Raw genomic sequence first — 19734 nt, 5'->3', positions numbered from 1 at the left:
ACCTAGCTCTCCCATTACCCTGGGGGATGGGTTGGTGGTTGGGTCTGGTTTGTTGTTGATGTATTTAGTGTATGAGGAGTTTTTGTTTTTGTTATTAAAACTTGTTTAAGTTATATTTGAGTCCCTTTTTAATGCATGGTCTCCCCAGCAAGCTCTCTGCAGCGCTACTAAACTGCAAATAGCCAACAGTCCCAACAAAAAAATTATAATTTAGGCAGAATATTTGGACTATTTGATATGAATTTGTATAATTTAGAACATTCAATGTGATTTGATTGGATTGTTAAAATGGAAAACTTAATAAAAATGATTTTTTAAAAAATTTCCAGAATTTATGGCTATTGTCATCATTTGGATATATTCAAAATCTCAGCACAGCAGAGGAATTTCTACCCCCCCCCTTGTTTCTTCACTAGTTTTTACTATTTTAGCAGTAAGTGTGGTGAGACTCCCAGGGCACCCCAGAGTCCTGGGAGGGCACTCCTTCCCCTTGTACACCCTCCCCCAGAAGACTTGTGGGTAGAAATAGCCACTTAATATGTAAAATGTCCATAGTAATTAGGTTTTCTGGATATTAAAATAGCTAGTTATTTCAAATTCAGCCATTGCATTAAACTGGTATGGTGTCCTTTCTGGTCCCCACCCCCCACCCCAACCAAAAGCGAACAGAAAGAACAAAAATGATGCAGGAGGCAGAACAAAGCCTAGAAGAAACACTGCAGGAACCTATATAATGTTGTGAATTGTGTTCTAGATGAGACCCAGAAAAGAGTATGCAACAAGAAGCGGAAGGCTCACCCTCTGCCCCTTCACAGCATGATCAGAGCTCAAGAGAAGCCAACTTTTGGCATAACAGTCATGATTCAAATTTCAGCTAGTGTCTAAGCATTTATGTTACCTGAGCACACAACGGCAGCACCTTCTCCATGGCTGCAGTCTTTCGTTTGCCAGTTGTTTGGGGTGCACTCCTTGAACGTAGCTTCTGTTCCCTGACAATGGACACCAGTCAACCAGGCAGGACCATGTCCTCTTCCAAAATGAGCTCCTCTTGGGACTGACAAGGGAGGGCTACAGCCAATTTCTCGACAGACAACGTTGGCACTGTTCAGATCCCATCCCTCATCACACACGGTCAACCACTGCTGATTGTGGAGCACCTCGACTCTTCCGGAGCAGGGACTTGTTCCATTCACCAATCTGATGGTTTGGAGATCTGTAAAGATTAAAGGAAATTTTGTTTCTCCACCTTCCAGTTCCTCATTCTTCCATTTAGGCTGAGGCACAACAAGTGGGCAGGTAGCCATGCTGGCATTTCCAGCTAGTATTTTTGTCTGTTGCTCACATTTCCCACTATACACAAACATGAAATTTTAACCAGGGGTAAAAATTCCCAAACTCCTTATAAAGATTTATTACATATACATTACCTAGCCCCTATTAATTTCTATATTAAATAATTAAATATTTTCTAAATATTAAAGCTGATTATAATCAATTCCTATAACGGTTATTCACAATTCCTGTTTTACATGTTGAACTACTGGATTGCATTTACATGATTTTTCTACTGAGGTTCCTTGATTTCATCATGTAGGAGCCTTTTTTACAATTTGTTTATGTTTGGTATGAGAACACTATTGTCATTGTCATTGTGCGGTTGGGGGAAAAGAGAGGGGGAGAGGGAGAGAGATGTGGGGGAACCATGAATGCTTTACCTTGAAATGCTGTTATATTTTACTCTATTTGTGGTTGTGAGCTGCTTTGAGTATACAGCGGCACACATATACAGTGGTACCTCGGGTTACATATGCTTCAGGTTACATACACTTCAGGTTACAGACTCCGCTAACCCAGAAATAGTACGTCGGGTTAAGAACTTTGCTTCAGGTTGAGAACAGAAATCATGCGGCGGCAGTGGGAGGCCCCATTAGCTAAAGTGGTGCTTCAGGTTAAGAACAGTTTCAGGTTAAGAACGAACCTCCGGAACGAATTAAGTACGTAACCAGAGGTACCACTGTAAACTCATGATCATCTCAACATTTTAACCTTCTCATAAGACTGCAGTTTACCAGATAATTCAAAATAATTTAATTGGGTTCACTTTAGGGCTGGAATGAACAGACTCTGAAGCACCATTTCTCACAAAACATGAAGCATCATTCTTTATCCAAAGTCCCCCATCCACAACTATAATAACACTTTCTTAGAATTTTGTCTTAAGAATGATAAAAAATAGCTCTTTTTAATACAATGTCATATTAATCGGGTTTCTTGGTGTAGTCAGTTTCTATGGCTATTTTATGGTACTCTCTGAGCACATGATGCCGGCATATTCTCCATTTGTGCAGTCATCTTCTCGAAATCCTTGGACACAACCTTCAAGAACTTGTTTGAGAGTACATCTCATATGAATGTGCCAGAGGTGACCAACTCCACTGGCAACTTGGATATATAAATAAACCTTTTTTTGCCTTCCCCTTCCTCTTTCTTTCTATTGCAGTCTTGGTTATTTGAAATACAGGTCGAGGATAGAGATTTAACTGGAAATAAAGTTCCTCAAAGGGCGAGAGGATTGGGCTTGGAAGAAGCTGAAAACTCATGTTTCATATGGGTATAATATTTGTGGGTGTTTGGGGGCCCCCTCTCTTTGTGTGATTTTTATTCAGACTCTCCATTTTTGATTAGGTGTCGGGATCTCCGCTCGGCCAAGCTGATAAAGCTCATTTTCCTCCAGAATCGCCCCCGACGAATAATTAACAACCTGAGCCTTTGATGAGGCCTCAGGCACATTCCCGTTAAGCAGAGTTTCCAAAGCAGCAGAAGTGATGAGATTTATGGCTACATGCTATGCTTTATTACTAAGCTACGCAGAGCAAAGAAAAATACATCCTCTCCCTGTGAGAGCAGAGAGCAACTGAACCAAAGGAACAAAGGAACAGGAAACCAGTAACGTCACATCCATCTCCTCTCCTGTGAGACTTCCAACAGCCTGGACTGTCTTTGGAATGTGTGGAATGTAAACAGAGTCCTGTGACTCCAAAGCACTGCTCAATGGCAAAGAGAAACTAACATTAGGCACATAGAAACAGCCAAAGAGAAAGTTCCACCCTCCTTTTCATTTCCCCTTTTATCCCCCCTAGTGGGACAAAGAACAACTCCAGCCCAGATGAGAAGAGGTTCCACCCAAGAACCAAAGCCCAAAATGGAAATTTCAGAAATGTATTCTGAATTAAGGAAAGATATAAAAGATAATGCAAAGAATCTGGAGGAGAAATTGGAAAGGGTGGAAAACAAGATCGAACAGAATACAAAATCAGTGGTGGACCTAACTGGACAAATCAAAGAATTATCAACAAAAACTTTAGAACTAGGAAAACCCATGCAACATTTAAAAGTAAAGACACAAGGCCTGGAAGAAACAACTAAGAAAACAAACAGGGTAAAAGAGCTGAAAGACCTCATGAGAGGTCTAAGTAAGATGCGGTAGGATTAAGTATGATGCAGGAAACTGTATGGGATTCATTTGCAGTGCTGGAAATTCAGCAGAAAGAATCAACTTTGAGATTTTGAAGGATCCCAGAGAGTGTGGAGGAGGATATATAGGAGAAGAGCCAAAATAATAAAAGAAATAGCAGGCTGGTAAGAAATTGAAAAAAAAAACTACCAGGGGATTGTCTGGTGATATTCAATTCAACAGAGATGAAAGGTAGGATACTATAGATGAACTATGAAAAAAGAGTGTGTATTAACAATACAAACATCATAATCTTGAAGGAGATTCTGACCAGATTGTTAAAGAAGAGAAGTAACTATAAGTTCCTGACAGATGCATTGAGAGAAAATGATATACCGTACAGGTGGGAATTTCCAGAAGGGAACTCATTTTCATACAAAGGGGAAAAGCATAGATGTAAGGACAAGTCAGTTTTGGAGGGAATATAAAAAACAACTTGGAGTCAAAACAACTGAGGGAGAAACAGGCCTGGAAGATAGAGGAGATAAACAGGAAGAAGAGAAACAAAAAGACTCATAAAGTGTATATAAATTATAAGATTGGATTCAAAACTTTTGACATGGAATGTTAATAGACTGAATAATAAATTAAAAAGAAACAAAATAGAACACATTTTTAAAAAACAAAATTTGGATATAATTTGTCTTCAGGAAGACATGTTGCAAAAAACACAGAAGAGTCTTAATAAACAAAAGATTAGGAAAATAATTTATAGCATCACACACACACACACACACACACACACACACACACAAAAGGGGAGTGGTAATTTATGTAAATGACAAATACGACCCGCAGCAAAATTTTAAAGATGATGAAAGAAAATCGGAATACTACAAAATATTAGAGGAAAAACTGATTATATGGATCCAAAAATAATTCTGATGTGAGATACTAATGGGGTAGTCTCCCTGGATATGGATAGGACAATAAGGAAATCAGACTCAGAGGAAGGGACACTACCCGTTACCTTTTTCAATTTAGTAGAAAACCGTAACTTAATGGATATATGGAGATTTAAGCATAAGGAAGAATTGATGGATAAATGCTCCAACTGTAGGCTCCTGTTTAGGAGGAACTAATGCCAGTTTTGGGACATGGGTGGCGCTGTAGGTAAAACCACAGTGCCTAGGACTTGCTGATCGTATGGTCGGTGGTTCGAATCCCCGTGGCGGGGTGAGCTCCCGTCTTTCGGTCCCAGCTCCTGCCCACCTAGCAGTTCGAAAGCACCCTTAAAGTGCAAGTAGATAAATAGGTACCGCTTTATAGCGGGAAGGTAAAAGGTGTTCCGTGTGCTGCGCTGGTGCAGGCTCGCCAGAGCAGCGATGTCACACTGGCCACGTGACCCGGAAGTGTCTGTGGACGGCGCTGGCTCCCGGTCTCTAGAGTGAGATGAGCGCACAACCCTAGAGTCTGTCAAGACTGGCCCGTACGGGCAGGGGTAGCTTTACCTTTACCTTTAATGCCAGTTTTAGAGCTAGCATTCTCTACCTGAGTACCTGCCAAACATTCCTGCCATTCTCTCTCTCAACGATTTTCTGCCACCAGAAGAGTGAATCTATCCAGCTTTCATCTAGAAATGCTTGCTTTGGATCTTTGGCTCTACACAGGATACACTAAACAAAACCTCTCCTACAACATTACCTGAACACCCCACACTTGCATCCTGGCTGTGATCACATCTGTGCTCTGCCAATGACTTTCTTGGGCATATGGACAGGGACGCTTCTTCTCCCGTACAGTTGACTCCCTCCAGCCAGATGGGACCCGATCCTTGGCCAAACAAGGCTCCACCAAATGCTTTGGAGGCATTTCCACAGCTCAGTTCTCTGCACACAACATGGGCGTCCTGTAAATCCCAGCCAGCACCACACACAGTCCCCCATTGCTGGTTGTGAAACACCTCAATCCGCCCAGAGCACCGACTTGAGCCATTCACTAGGCGGACCTCTGATGGGGAAAAAGAGGGTTGTTTGTTTTTTGTTTTTTGAAAGGCACAGCTGTCATATAACCTTGTTTATAATTTGGGATCTAATGAATGAAATAGAGGGGTTGAGAATTAAGCCACCTACCCTGCCCCCCCACATTATCCTCCTAAATAAACACCATCACCCTTTCCATGAATTATTTAATACAATCGTGCCTTGGGTTTAAAATGCAGAACACCCTCCCATCAGATGTCAAGGAAATATAAGATTGAGTCAAGTTGTTTTCACCTCACATACTTCTGGCAAAGCTGTGAGGAGAACCTGAGCTTACAGGGTTAAACAGCTCAGACTGTACGTCCTGCCTACTGTGGGGTGGGGAGAGACTCTGTGTCACTTCCGAGAGTTTCAGCTCTTTGTCTTCTCTCTACTTTCGCTTTTGAGAGGAGAGGACGTGTTTTCACGATGCTGCTTGCTGTGATAGACAATGGATAGTTTTCTGCTGTAATAAAGCTGCTTTTAGTTACTAGTAAAGCTCTGTGTGAGACTCTGTTTAAGCACACTGAAGAAGCACAAAAGGCAGCAGCTTTCTCTGACCGCTGCTGGACTCTGCTTTTGCTCAGAGCATTGGAATGTGGACTTTGGAATGCCGAGGCCTGGCAGAGGTTGCGCAGCGAGAGCGGGCTGGACGCCAGGCTTATCTGAGCAATAAATCATCTCAGGTTATGGACGGCAGTGATACGCAATTAGAGAAAGCCTGCTTTGATGCGCTGTGTGCTGAGAAAGCTGAAAAGCCGAAAAGCTGCTGTTTTAGGCTGCCGGAGGAGGAAGACCAGCTTTAAGGCTCTGCCTGTAAGGAAAGCAGGGAGTCTCTCTGGCTGCAAGCTGTGTGCTGCAAAGAGTCGCTGGAGGCCTCTCCTCGGAGCCGGCCAGTACGCATGAGTATTTCAAAGCCCCAAGGGAGCACCGGGGAAGGAGATGGCTGATCTCCAGGGCTGTTATGATGTCCCGTTTGAAAAGCTCACAGGCCACCAGACCTGGGAAATCTGGGCCAGAAGTGCAAGGGGGTGGTTTTTGGCCACAGGGCTCTGGAGTCCAGTCCAGAAGGAGCCGACCCCACCCATGCAAGCTGCTGCTGGAGATGGTGCAGCAGACCTGGAGGCTCTGCTGAGTGAGAGAGAGCAGAGAGAGCTCTGCATGTTGAAAGCAAGTGTGGACGCTTTGCTGTTGCCCCACCTGGAGGGCATTGAGTCGGCTTAGGCTGCCTGGCAGGTGCTGAGGAGTCTGTGTGAAAGCTCAGCAGGAGCCAAGAGCAGGGAGGAAGCCGAGAGCCCAGTGGGGGCTGCTGGCCATGTTCCTGAAGTTACAGCTGGGAGTAGCTGCTTTGTCTCCGAGATGCCACGTGATGTAGAGGCCCACAACCAGAGTGCTGGGGAGCGTGCAGGCACAGGCTGTGCACCCAAAGGCAGGGGTGCAGGGAACAAAGGAATGGCTGAAGAGGAAGCTGTGAGAGCTGTTGCTACACGTCGCTGTTATCGCTGTGGTGCCCCTCCCATCTTGTGAGAGAATGTCCAGTGGAGGCACAGGAACAGCCGAAGGCCGTCTCCCGTAGCAACCAGATAAAGGGCTCTTCGAAACGTGGGAAAGGAAAGCCGAAGGCAGCTGGCAGAGAGGGCTCTGAACATAAACATTTAGCAGCCTCTATGGCATCAGTCCCCCTTCATGGATCACTGCCTTGCCGTGGCGAAGGGGCTTGAAGAACTCAGAGAAGCTATGAACAATGCCGAGCAGGGCACACAAGATGAACAGGTCATAGTGGAGAGTTTGACCAAACGTGATCCACCTGGAGGAGGAACCGGCAAGCCACTCCAGTATCCTTGCCAAGAAAACTCCATGGACAAAGACAACAGGCATATAAAAGTTATGACGCTGGAAGATGAGCCCCTCAGGTCGGAAGGCGTCCAACATGCTACTGGGGAAGAGCGGAGGGCAAGTACAAGTAGATCCAGAGCTGATGAAGCGGCTGGGCCAAAGCCGAAAGGACGCTCAGTTGCGGATATGCCTGGAAGCGAAAGGAAAGTCCAATGCTGTAAAGAAAAATATTGCATAGGAACCTGGAATGTAAGAACCATGAACCTGGGTAAGTTGGAGGTGGTCAAAAATGAGATGGCAAGAATAAATATTGACATCCTGGGCATCAGTGAACTAAAATGGACGGGAATGGGCGAATTCAGTTCGGATGACCATCACATCTACTACTGTGGGCAAGAAACCCGTAAAAGAAATGGAGTGGCCATCATAGTCAACAAAAGAGTGGCGAAAGCTGTACTGGGATGCAATCTCAAAAATGATGGAATGATCTCGATACGAATCCAAGGCAGACCTTTTAACATCACAGTAATCCAAGTTTATGCACCAACTACTGGTGCTGAAGAAACTGAAATTGACCAATTCTATGAAGACTTACAAGACCTTATAGAAGTGACACCAAAGAAGGATGTTCTTCTCATTATAGGGGATTGGAATGCTAAAGTAGGGAGGCAAGAGATAAAAGGAACAACTGGCAAGTTTGGCCTTGGAGATCAAAATGAAGCAGGGCAAAGGCTAATAGAGTTCTGTCAAGAGAACAAGCTGGTCATCACAAACACGCTTTTCCAACAACACAAGAGACGACTCTACACATGGACATCACCAGATGGGCAGCATCGAAATCAGATTGATTATATTCTCTGCAGCCAAAGATGGAGAAGCTCTATACAGTCAGCAAAAACAAGACCTGGAGGTGACTGTGGCTCAGATCATCAGCTTCTTATAGCAAAATTCAAGCTTAAACTGAAGAAAGTAGGAAAAACCACTGGGCCGGTAAGATACAATCTAAGTCAAATCCCTTATGAATACACAGTGAAAGTGAGGAACAGGTTTAAGGATTTAGATTTGGTGGACAGAGTGCCTGAAGAACTATGGATGGAGACTCGTAACATTGTACAGGAGGCAGCAAAGAAAATCATCCCAATGAAAAGGAAATGCAAGAAAGCAAAGTGGCTGTCCAATGAGGCCTTACAAATAGCGGGGGAGAGAAGGCAAGCAAAATGCGAGGGAGATAGTGAAAGATACAGGAAATTGAATGCAGATTTCCAGAGAATAGCAAGGAGAGACAAGAAGGCCTTCTTAAACGAGCAATGCAAACAAATAGAGGAAAACAACAGAATGGGAAGAACCAGAGATCTGTTCAAGAAAATTGGAGATATGAAAGGAACATTTCATACAAAGATTACCATAATAAAGGACAAGAGTGGTAAGGACCTAACAGAAGCAGAAGACATCAAGAAGAGGTGGCAAGAATACACAGAGGAATTATACCAGAAAGATATGGATGTCTCGTACACCCCAGGTAGTGTGGTTGCTGACCTTGAGCCAGACATCCTGGAGAGTGAAGTCAAATGGGCCTTAGAAAGCACTGCAAATAACAAGGCCAGTGGAAGTGATGGTATTCCAGCTGAACTATTTAAAATTTTAAAAGATGATGCTGTTAAGGTGCTACACTCAATATGCCAGCAAATTTGGAAAACTCAGCAGTGGCCAGAAGATTGGAGAAGATCAGTCTACATCCCAATCCCAAAGAAGGGCAGTGCCAAAGAATGCTCCAACTACCGCACAATTGCACTCATTTCACACGCTAGCAAGGTTATGCTTAAAATTCTACAAGGAAGGCTCAAGCAGTATGTGGATTGAGAACTCCCAGAAGTGCAAGCTGGATTTAGAAGAGGCAGAGGAACCAGAGACCAAATTGCAAACATGCGCTGGATTATGGAGAAAGCTAGAGAGTTCCAGAAAGACATCTACTTCTGCTTCATTGACTATGCAAAAGCCTTTGACTGTGTCGACCACAGCAAACTATGGCAAGTTCTTAAAGAAATGGGAGTGCCTGATCACCTCATCTGTCTCCTGAGAAATCTCTATGTGGGACAAGAAGCTACAGTTAGAACTGGATATGGAACAACTGATTGGTTCAAAATTGGGAAAGGAGTACGACAAGGCTGTATTTTGTCTCCCTGCTTATTTAATTTATATGCAGAATTCATCATGCGAAAGGCTGGGCTGGATGAATCCCAAGCTGGAATTAAGATTGCCGGAAGAAATATCAACAACCTCAGATATGCAGATGACACAACCTTGATGGCAGAAAGTGAGGAGGAATTAAAGAACCTTTTAATGAGGGTGAAAGAGGAGAGCGCAAAATATGGTCTGAAGCTCAACATCAAAAAAACGAAGATCATGGCCACTGGTCCCATCACCTCCTGGCAAGTAGAAGGGGAAGAAATGGAAGCAGTGAGAGATTTTACTTTCTTGGGCTCCATGATCACTGCAGATGGTGACAGCAGCCACGAAATTAAAAGACGCCTGCTTCTTAGGAGAAGGGCAATGACAGGCCTAGACAGCATCTTGAGAAGTAGAGATGTCACCTTGCCAACAAAGGTCCGTATAGTTAAAGCCATGGTTTTCCCAGTAGTGATGTATGGAAGTGAGAGCTGGACCATAAAGAAGGCTGATCGCCGAAGAATTGATGCTTTTGAATTATGGTGCTGGAGAAGACTCTTGAGAGTCCCATGGACTGCAAGAAGATCAAACGCATCCATTCTCAAGGAAATCAGCCCTGAGTGCTCACTGGAAGGACAGATCATGAAGCTGAGGCTCCAGTACTTTGGCCACCTCATGAGAAGAGAAGACTCCCTGGAGAAGACACTGATGCTGGGAAAGATGGAGGGCACAAGGAGAAGGGGGCGACAGAGGACGAGATGGTTGGATAGTGTTTTCGAGGTTACCAGCATGAGTTTGAGCAAACTGCGGGAGGTAGTGGAGGACAGAGGTGCCTGGCGTGCTCTGGTCCATGGGGTCACGAAGAGTTGGACACGACTAAACGACTAAACAACAACAACAAAATGGCATCGGTCAAGAGTTGTCAACAGGACGCTGTGCTGACCTTTGTGGTTGACTCAGGTGCTTATCATCTCGTGCCCTCTGGTGGATTCCTGGAGAACTGCACCTCTGTATCTTCTGGGGAAACAGTTTGTTTAGCAGATGGAACTAAACATGCTCTCATGCAGTCTGGCTCACTGTTTTGTTCTTTCTTACAGGATTCGATACAGGCATTTGTTGTTCCAGGACTGTCCTGCGTGTTGCTATCTGTCAGTGCTCTTCTTGCTGATAGCTACAGAGTGTGCTTTGAGGATAATATGTGTTATATTTCTAAGAATGTACAGCAACTAGTCAGTGTTGACTGTAAAGACAGGCTGTTTGTGCTAGAAGCTTCTTTTGCAGGTCCAGATGACACGGAGGTGGCTCAAGCACAGTGTGCCAACGTTCCAGTCCATGATGCGTGTGCCCACCTCTGGCACCGACGTCTGGCTCACGTATCATGGGGTTCCATGAAGAAGATCCCAGAGTGCACTGAGGGGTGCAAAATGAAATCATGTGCTAAGTTTCTTGATTGTCAGGCGTGCAAACACGCAAAGGTGAAAACGTGCACATACCCAAGGTCTGAGAGGGTGACCACTAAGGCTTTTCAGTTAGTACATGCAGATTTGTGTGGGCCGATGTCCGTGACCAGTATGGGCGGAGCCAAATATGCGCTGGTTCTGATTGATGACCACTCACGCAACAGCTGACTGTTCACGCTCAAATACAAAAGTGAGGCCGCGCAGCTAATCAAAGACTAGTCTTTGCAACAAGACCTGGTCCCTGACCTCAAACCTGAAATATGTGGCCTGGAATATAAAACCCAACAAGCAGGAACTCCAGAAGCAGTGCCTCCTGTTCTTCTTCTATGTCAATTCAGTTACACACAAACCATTTGGTTTAACCTTCTCTGCTGAAGTTTTTCTATAGTCACTCAAGCTCCAAGCTGTAGTTCCTGGGGACAGGAGGATGACTCCACTCCTCAGCTGCAGCCCAACCCCAAAATTGCCCTTTGTTTAGCCTTGTTGGGGGCGGGGGGGGGGACTGCTATTACACCAAATGAGAGGCTTTTATTCAAGGCCTATTGTGGAGCCATTTTCAACACAGGAATCACAGTGCAGTTGTTTTTTAGTCGTTTAGTCATGTCCGACTCTTCGTGACCCCATGGACCAGAGCACGCCAGGCACTCCTGTCTTCCACTGCCTCCCGCAGTTTGGTCAAACTCATGTTGGTAGCTTTGAGAACACTGTCCAACCATCTTATCCTCTGTCGTCCCCTTCTCCTTGTCCCCTAATCTTTCAAACACAGCATTTAGTCTTGAGGAAAAACTATTGATTCCATTAGCAGGTTTCCCTCCAAGCAAAAACCTGTATGATGTGGCCTGTATAAGGAAACTCTCCTTTGCAGGGCATATGGCCTGTGTGTCAGTTGTTCCCCACCACTGCATTAAAAAAAACCCTTTAAATTTCAAAGATCCACCCTTTGAAAGTATAAGAGCTACAAGATTAGATTTTGCATCAGACATAAGCACAAAAGGAGAGAGGGATGTGGGAAAAAGGAAAGATGCATTGTGGACTGTATTTCTTCTCCCTTCTCATGACTACTAATACCAATATGCTGCCAACAAAAGTGACAGACTGATTTAACTTATACCCAATTTCTATGTCCACAGTATGGCACCCTTTAATGCATTCACACCCATTACCTGAGCACACAACACCAACATCTTCCCAAGAGTCTTCAAAAACTACTTTATGGGGCATGTCAATATTTTGACAGTATCTGAGAGCAGCTTCTGTCCCAAAACAGAATGTATCTTTCCACAAGAAGGGGCCAGGTCCTCTTCCGAAGTGAGGTCCTTTCTCGGTTGACAAAGCAGGTCCACAGCCAACTTCCCTGCACACTACTTGGGCATCATGCAGATTCCAGAAAACAGAACGCACTGTCTTCCACTGCTGGTTGTGGAGCACCTCAACCCTTCCAGAACAAAAGCTTGAGCCGTTCACCAATCTGGTTTCTGGTGGTTCTAGAATTTTTGAAAGGCACATCTGTTGTTTCTGTGCGATAATCAGCCTCATATAACCAACAGGCTTAAATCTAATTAATGCACGAAAGGATTCATAAAGTCAGGGTGCTTAGCCAGGAATTTTGCCTCCAGAAGGTGCCATTGATGCTCTCAGCCCACCAGCCATTTTATGGTCTGGGCTTCTCTCCTGCCCTTTCTCTCTTTCCCAGGCACCCTCCCCTGCAGCCCTGGGGGAACCCTTCACCCCCAAAGTCAAAACAGCAGGCTCACCCAACCCCAGGAGGAAATCACAGGTAAAACTGTCTCTACACATGTGCGAGTGATTGTGTGAAAGAGTGCACACTTGCTGGTTTTTACAGCTCTACTGTTGTGTATTGTGTACACTCATTTAATGCAACATGTGAACATCTGTAATATGGTTCAGTGCCAGAAGATGTTTCCTTCAGGTGGGATACCAGGCAAAAGAAAGGAGGCAAAGGAAGATATCTAACATGTCTAAGGGTGATTCACTTTCATGAAGCCTCCATGTTGTCCAGGGGATTTCAATAAAGTGTGAAGCAACCTCTTGAAGGAAGGTCTCATGAACAAAAAGGCATCACATAAATTAAAGATCCAGGACATGCCCAAGGGTATGGGGTTCTTCACAGATTACCCTTAACACTTGTGCACAAACTCTCTATACAAGTACGACTGTGTGAAAGAGTGTGCATGTATTCATCTTCTAAATATCCATATATTTAAATCTTGTATCTTGCACCAATTTCTTGGCAGAATTGGATATAAAGGTAAAGGCAAAGGGACCCCTGACCATTAGGTCCAGTCGTGGCCGACTCTGGGGTTGCGGCGCTCATCTTGCTTTATTGGCCGAGGGAGCCAGTATACAGCTTCTGGGTCATGTGGCCAGCATGACTAAGCCGCTTCTGGTGAACCAGAGCAGTGCACGGAAACGCCGATTACCTTCCCGCCAGAGCGGTACCTATTTATCTACTTACACTTTGACGTGCTTTCAAACTGCTAGGTTGGCAGGAGCAGGGGCGTAGCAACGGGAGCTCACCCTGTCACGGGGATTCGAACCACCAACCTTCTGATCAGCAAGCCCCAAGCTCTGTGGTTTAACCCACAGCGCCACCCGCGTCCCAGAACTGGATATACTGCAATAATAATTTGAACTTGATAGTTGGGATTTTCCAAACTTCCCCCTACAGAGGATTCACTGACTCCTAAGAGAGAACCTTACCTGAGCACTCCACACTTGCATCCTGGCTGTGGCTGCAGTTGTGCTCTCCCCAGGGACCTCTGGGGCAATCATAGAAGGATGTTTCTTCTCCTGTACAATTAACTCTCTCCAGCCAAATGGGACCAGATGCTTGGCCAAACCAAGCTTCACCTCGCACTCTTAAGGCATTTCCACAGCTCATTTCTCCACAAACAACGTTGGCATCCTGTAAATCCCAGCCAGCACCACAAACGGATCCCCACAGCTGGTTGTGAAACACCTCAATCCGTCCAGAGCAGTTACTCGAGCCATTTATGAGACGAAGCTCTGATGGAACAAAAAAGACTTATAGTAACACATCGAGGGAAGGAACCTACAGAAATGCTTGCATGTCTTGCTGCTAGTAGAGGTAAATTATCATATTAAGATTCATGCAGGTGGAGGGGAAGATCACTTAGGGATTTTAGTCAGTTGTAATGAAAATAGAAACAGAAGAAGAAGAGGAGTTTGGATTTGATATCCCGCTTTATCACTACCCGAAGGAGTCTCAAAGCGGCTAACATTCTCCTTTCCCTTCCTCCTCCACAACAAACACTCTGTGAGGTGAGTGAGGCTGAGAGACTTCAGAGAAGTGTGACTGGCCCAAGGTCACCCAGCAGCTGCATGTGGAGGAGCGGAGACGCGAACCCGGTTCCCCAGATTACGAGACTACCGCTCTTAACCACTACACCACACTGGCTCTCAAATAGAAACCGAAGCAGCAATTGCAGATATTTGTTGACTCATCCCATGTCAAGAATGGAGATAAATCCAGAAAATACAATCAATATTCTCTGTTGTTGCTTTCAAGCCCCAAAAGATGCAATTGGTGGCATTTGCTCCCCAATTCCATTGTATTTCCTTTGCACTAAAATGAATGAGGTGGGGAAATATAGTGGCAGCATAACTTATGTAATTGCATAATTTTACCACAGTCCAGTGAGAAAAATGACTTGTCGGAAGACAAACTGCAGGGGAAGGGGAACACTTGTCAGGAGCTGCATCCAGCCAGCTTACCCTCCAACATTTCTCAGATGAAAAAAGGGGCATCAACATATAAAGCCAGTAGCAGCTTGGGACCAGTTTACCTATGAGTACACCTATCTCCCTGCCTGGCAACTGCCCTCCTCAGATGGGGAGCACAGCATACTCCAAATGTGGGCTTAGAATGCGGTGAGGCTCTGCTTTTCGTACTACAGCTCCAGCCCTCTAGAATAAGGGGTCAGCTGAAATCAGAAAAGCACCTAACAATTTGATATTTGGCACCTTTTCAAAAAATTTACTTAAATGGCTTTCCACAATGCACGTGACCCAGTCATTTTAGAGAATAAAAACTGTATAATTTTAGAAATGGTTTCATAGGGTGGTATAAAGTTTTACTCAGAGTTGACCCATTGAAATTAATGGGCCTAACTCAGTCATCTTAATGTTAGTGGATCTACTCTGAGTAAAATGCAGTAGAATACCACACACTGTCTCCATTTACTGGGTTTGTAACCTTTAATGTTTTGTTTTGTTTTGTTTTATCTTATTTTATTTTATTAGACACTGCTTCAGTAACTTTTTGTTGTGGAATATTTTATGAAACTGTAAATTAAAATAAAGAGTTCCAACTTCCCCTAGGTGGAGCCTGGGGACAGGTGGGAACAGGGCAGACTCTTTACGGTCAGGTGTGGATCAACAAAGTGGGTGATTGGGTGGAACATGGCAAAATTTAACAGGTTGTGACTAAAGCCTAGAATAATCTGGAAGTTATCGTTACCTTATTTCTTCCTCACTGCGGATAGCATTCTCCACTCTTAGCATGTGGGAATATAATCCAGGGTCGTCCCCCCACTCCCTACCTCCCACTAACTACTTTAAGACTCCCATTTCAATTGTTTTGAAAAATGCATTGAATTTGCTATAGCTCATCTAGTGTCACAACTGTATATTGCACTTTACAACACATTCAAAACGTTTTATTTGCAGCTGTGTAGCTGAGCCAAAAAACCAAGCTGAGGGACACCTACAAGTCTGCAAGAAATGATGTCAGAGGTTTTTGCCCAATTCCAGCTCTCTTGCCACCCAACAACCCTTTTAAAAGTTTGTTTACAGAGCTTGTTGGGAAACTTGACGAGATTGGTGCCAGGGAAGACCATCACACTGTAATGTGTAACATGTTTACTCAGCAGAAAGTTGCACTGAGTTCAAAGGTATTTATTCCTAGGGAGTGCATTGCAGCCAAGAGAGAATTAGTGCAACAAGAGGAGCCAGGGCTCATACGATGTGAGAGACCTGCAGCAGTCGTCCTGCTCCTTGCACTAAGGCTCACTTCAGCCAGCCACAAGCCTGACTCCCTGCCTTGCCAGTCCCACTCCTTTTCCCCGCTCAGCTGCATACCCTGGAGCCTCAAATTTCAGTGGCACCCTGTGAGGCTGAAGTCCGCCTCCCCAACTTCTCGCCTTCTATTGGATGTAATAGTGGTGGCATCTGCTGCACAGCCCCAGAAGCTCTGTGCCCAGTGCCACCACACCAGTTACGCTCGGGGCAGTTGGTGGGTATGAGTCAGTCCATGACAACAGTGCTGCAAGAACCTGCACCTTTTCCATGATAGGAATTACCATATTTTTCACTCTATAAAACACTCCAGACCATAAGCAGCACCTAATTTTTGGAGGAGGAAAACAAGAAAAAAAATATTCTGAATCCCAGAAGCCACAGCAGCAAGAGGGATCTGGCTTCTGGGATAGCCTCTTGCTGTTCTGTCTTCTGGGATAGCCGCGCGAAGCCTCTTCAGGGCAGCAGGATGAAGGCACCCCCTGCCCTCAAGAGGCTAAGCCAGGAGCCAGGACAGCAAGAGGGGTAGCTGCGCAGCGGTCCCTCTTGCTGTCCTGGTTTATGGGATAGCCACGCACAGCTTCTCCCGGGTAGTGGGATGAAGGCTCCCCCAAGAGCCACGCTCCCTTTAAAGAGCACTTGGAGTGTGTGTGCGGCTCTTGGGGGCTTTTCCCCGAGGAGGGAGAAGGGCAGCCGCCCTCACTCCTCAGGGAAAAGCCCCCAAGAGCTGCACGCACGCTCCACGCAGCTCTTTAAAGGGAGCGCTGAGCAGAGCCTCCCGCCTGCATTCGCTCCATAAGATGCACACACATTTCCCCTTACTTTTTAGGAGGGGAAAAGTGCGTCTTATAGAGCGAAAAATACGGTACTTCTTCCCAAGGCTTCTTATTAGAGAGTAATGCAGATAATGAACTTACTTGAGCATACAACCGCAGCAGCATTTCGATCACTGCACTTCAGTGCCCCCCAAGACCTCACTGGGCATTGACCGAGAGTTGATTCTGTCCCTGTGCATCGGACATCATTCAGCCAGATGGGGCCAGTGCCTCTTCCAAATTCTGCATTCTGTAGGGCTGATCTTGCATCTCCGCAACCCAACTGCCGGCATACAACTCTGGCATCCTCCATGTCCCAGCCGTGACCACATACAGTGCCCCACTGGCCACGAAGGAGCACTTCAACCCTTCCACTGCAGCGACTTGAGCCTCCCACCAGCCTGATTTCCACTTGGGATGAGTTTGCAGCATCTGAGTCTGAAGCTACACCTGGGTCAAGCAAATGCCAGAGAGTGGGTGAGGAAATGGGATTACAGACATTCATCCTATGTATAACCATTCTGAAAGTAGCAACAGGATATAAAATGTGGGTGAGAAAAAGGGGAGTGACCACTGTGTTGCTGGATCAGACCAATGTCCATGCTTTTTTAAAATCTCCAGCAGCATCCAATCAGTCAGTGCATGAAACTGGGAGCCCATCCCATCCTCTTTAGTGGATTTTTTAAAAATATCGTTTTGTGAGCTGTTTAGAAGGCTTTTAGGCAGAAAAAAATGACATAGAAATACTGCATTTTTTGCTCCATAAGACGCACTTTTTTCCTTTCGCAGGAAAGTCACTGTGCAGAGAGGGAGAACTGCGCAGTGCCCCTTCAGCCATGTGCCTGCCTTCGTAGAGAGGCACCTGTCCTGCGAAGCCGGAGGAGGAACAGAAGGGTCTCCTTCTGTTCCTTCCCTAGCTTCGCTTGAAGGGGCGCTGCGCAGTTCTCCCTCTCTGTGAAGGAGAGGCGCTGCGCAGAGAGGGAGAACTGCGCAGCGCCTCTTCAGCGACGCGCCTGCCCTGGCTTCTGCCTTAGCCGTGCGCAGCCTCTTTGGGCAGGGGGAGACTTCATCCCGCTGCCCTGAAGAGGCTTGGCACAGTTATCCCAGAAGCCAGAACAGCCACACAGTATCCCAGAAGCCAGATCCCTCTTGCTGTTCTGGCTTCTGGGATTCAAAATATATTTTTTTCTTGTTTTCCTCCCCCCAAACTAGGTGCATCTTATCATCTGGTGTGTCCTATAGAGCGAAAAATATGGTATATCCATAGCAAACTCAAAAAATATAGCCTTTTGCTATATACACTACACACAGCAGACCAATAGTTAAAAACAAAACCAACAAAAAACCCCACACCTTTCATCACTACATCACTTAGTATATAAGTAATCATAGTGTGTTTAGTTACAGGTTGGATAGCTGTACTCTTGCCCCAGCAGGTTACAGAAGGCCAAGAAATGTTTTCTGCAAGTGCTTCATTCAAGAATGGCAATTCATGGTGGTTCTTCCCTCTTAGATCTCTAGCTTCATTATTTGTCAGATCTCTCTTCTTCAACCATATTCCATGAGAACTTTCCATGAGAAGTTTAGCCTGCAGTCTTGCTGGCTCCCTGTTTCCCCTAAAACACCATATAGGCGCCAACTCCAGGGATGGGGGTGGGAGGCTGGGCACCCACAAAGTCAATGAACAAAGCCGGACAGGGGCAGCCATCCAGCCTCTGCAGCAACGCCTCCGAGACAAGTCTTTCAGCTCTGCCCTCCGCAGCCAGTCAGCGAGTCACCCTTTTCCAGGAGGGGGGGTGGCCTCAGACGCGGAGGCATCTGAGCCCCTCCCCACGAAAAAGGGTACCTTGCTGGTGGCAGAGAGGAGGAAGAGGATCCGCCAGAAGACAGGTGTGCATCACACATGATGCACAACCTTGCAGCACTTTTTTGGAGGAGCAGCTCTCCAAAAACGTGGTGAAACATTGCGAGTCTTGCATGTGACATTACACACACAACATGAAGGCATGTTGCGGCGGTGGGCACCCATGATCCTGAGGGCAAGATGGCAGCCCTGCCATAAAGGACAATTCTGTGCCCTCAGTCTCTTCCCCCTCTATATGTCTCCAAGTCATGTGATTTTGTATGATTTTTGACAAAGCCACTTCCGACCCTAGGGAGGGGAATCCTCTGCCGCATCATGCCCTGGCCAGCCTATTGGCTGGCTCAGGGGGTGTGGCTTACAGGAAGGGCGTGGACATAATGTGGAATATTTACAATGATTTTGACAAATTGAAAAATACTTACCCAAAGTTAGTCTTCCCTGTTAGAAAGGCGCAAATGGAGAGATTGCAAATGTCCTATTGCTATTAACAAGTCCAGAAAAATACTGGAATGCTTGGTGGCTCGTAGAGTGGTGTCGCTGGGGGGCGGGTCATTGACCACCCAAACATTCGATTCAGCAAGGAGACCTTCTACCATGGGGATGGTGTACATCTTTCCAATGAGGGGAACGATGTTTGGCTGGCTGACATTTCTGCGGGGATTAGGGATTGGTTGCAGGTTTGAGGGTATTGGCTGCGAGCTTTTGCTCGAGTGGCGGTGAGGCATTGGTCAGGGTATTGTTATGTAGATGGATGGGGGGGGGGAGGAATGCCATCATCTTCCCTGGTTGTGAAGGGTAGTCCGGTAAAGGACTCCGGGGGCATGGCCCCGTCCGAAGCCTAGGCAGGCCAGGGCCCAAGGCACGCCCCTGAGCGGTGACCCCAGGGGAGTGCCTAGTTGATGTGCATCAGCAGGGCTCCTCCTGCTGGTGTTAACCCTTCCTGGCCTCTCAGGCATACAGCCTGAAGCCGGATAGTTGATAGGACCAATGCCTAGGCCAATATCGCTCATTTCCTGCAATCAAAGTTTTGGCCAATTTTTGCCCATTACCTTAACCTATG

At 45.9% G+C, this 19734-nt stretch overlaps 1 protein-coding gene across 1 annotated transcript in view; it reads right to left on the bottom strand.

Annotated features, from left to right (window-relative positions):
• Window positions 1–19734, bottom strand: part of LOC310691773 (scavenger receptor cysteine-rich domain-containing protein DMBT1-like) — a 40785-nt gene that overhangs the window by 17930 nt on the left and 3121 nt on the right. Inside the window, exons 4-6 of the mRNA XM_083471790.1 lie at window positions 16913–17260; window positions 13659–13964; window positions 899–1213 (exon numbers count right to left, since the gene is read on the bottom strand). Coding sequence (XP_083327916.1) covers window positions 899–1213; window positions 13659–13964; window positions 16913–17260 — 969 coding nt within the window. The remainder of the gene's footprint in view (window positions 1–898; window positions 1214–13658; window positions 13965–16912; window positions 17261–19734) is intronic.

The sequence above is a fragment of the Podarcis liolepis genome, assembly GCF_965112155.1.
Source record: "Podarcis liolepis genome assembly, chromosome: 13".
Lineage (NCBI taxonomy): Eukaryota > Metazoa > Chordata > Lepidosauria > Squamata > Lacertidae > Podarcis > Podarcis liolepis.
The sequence above is the reverse complement of the archived record's forward strand: the minus strand, read 5'-3'. Positions and strand labels throughout refer to the sequence as shown.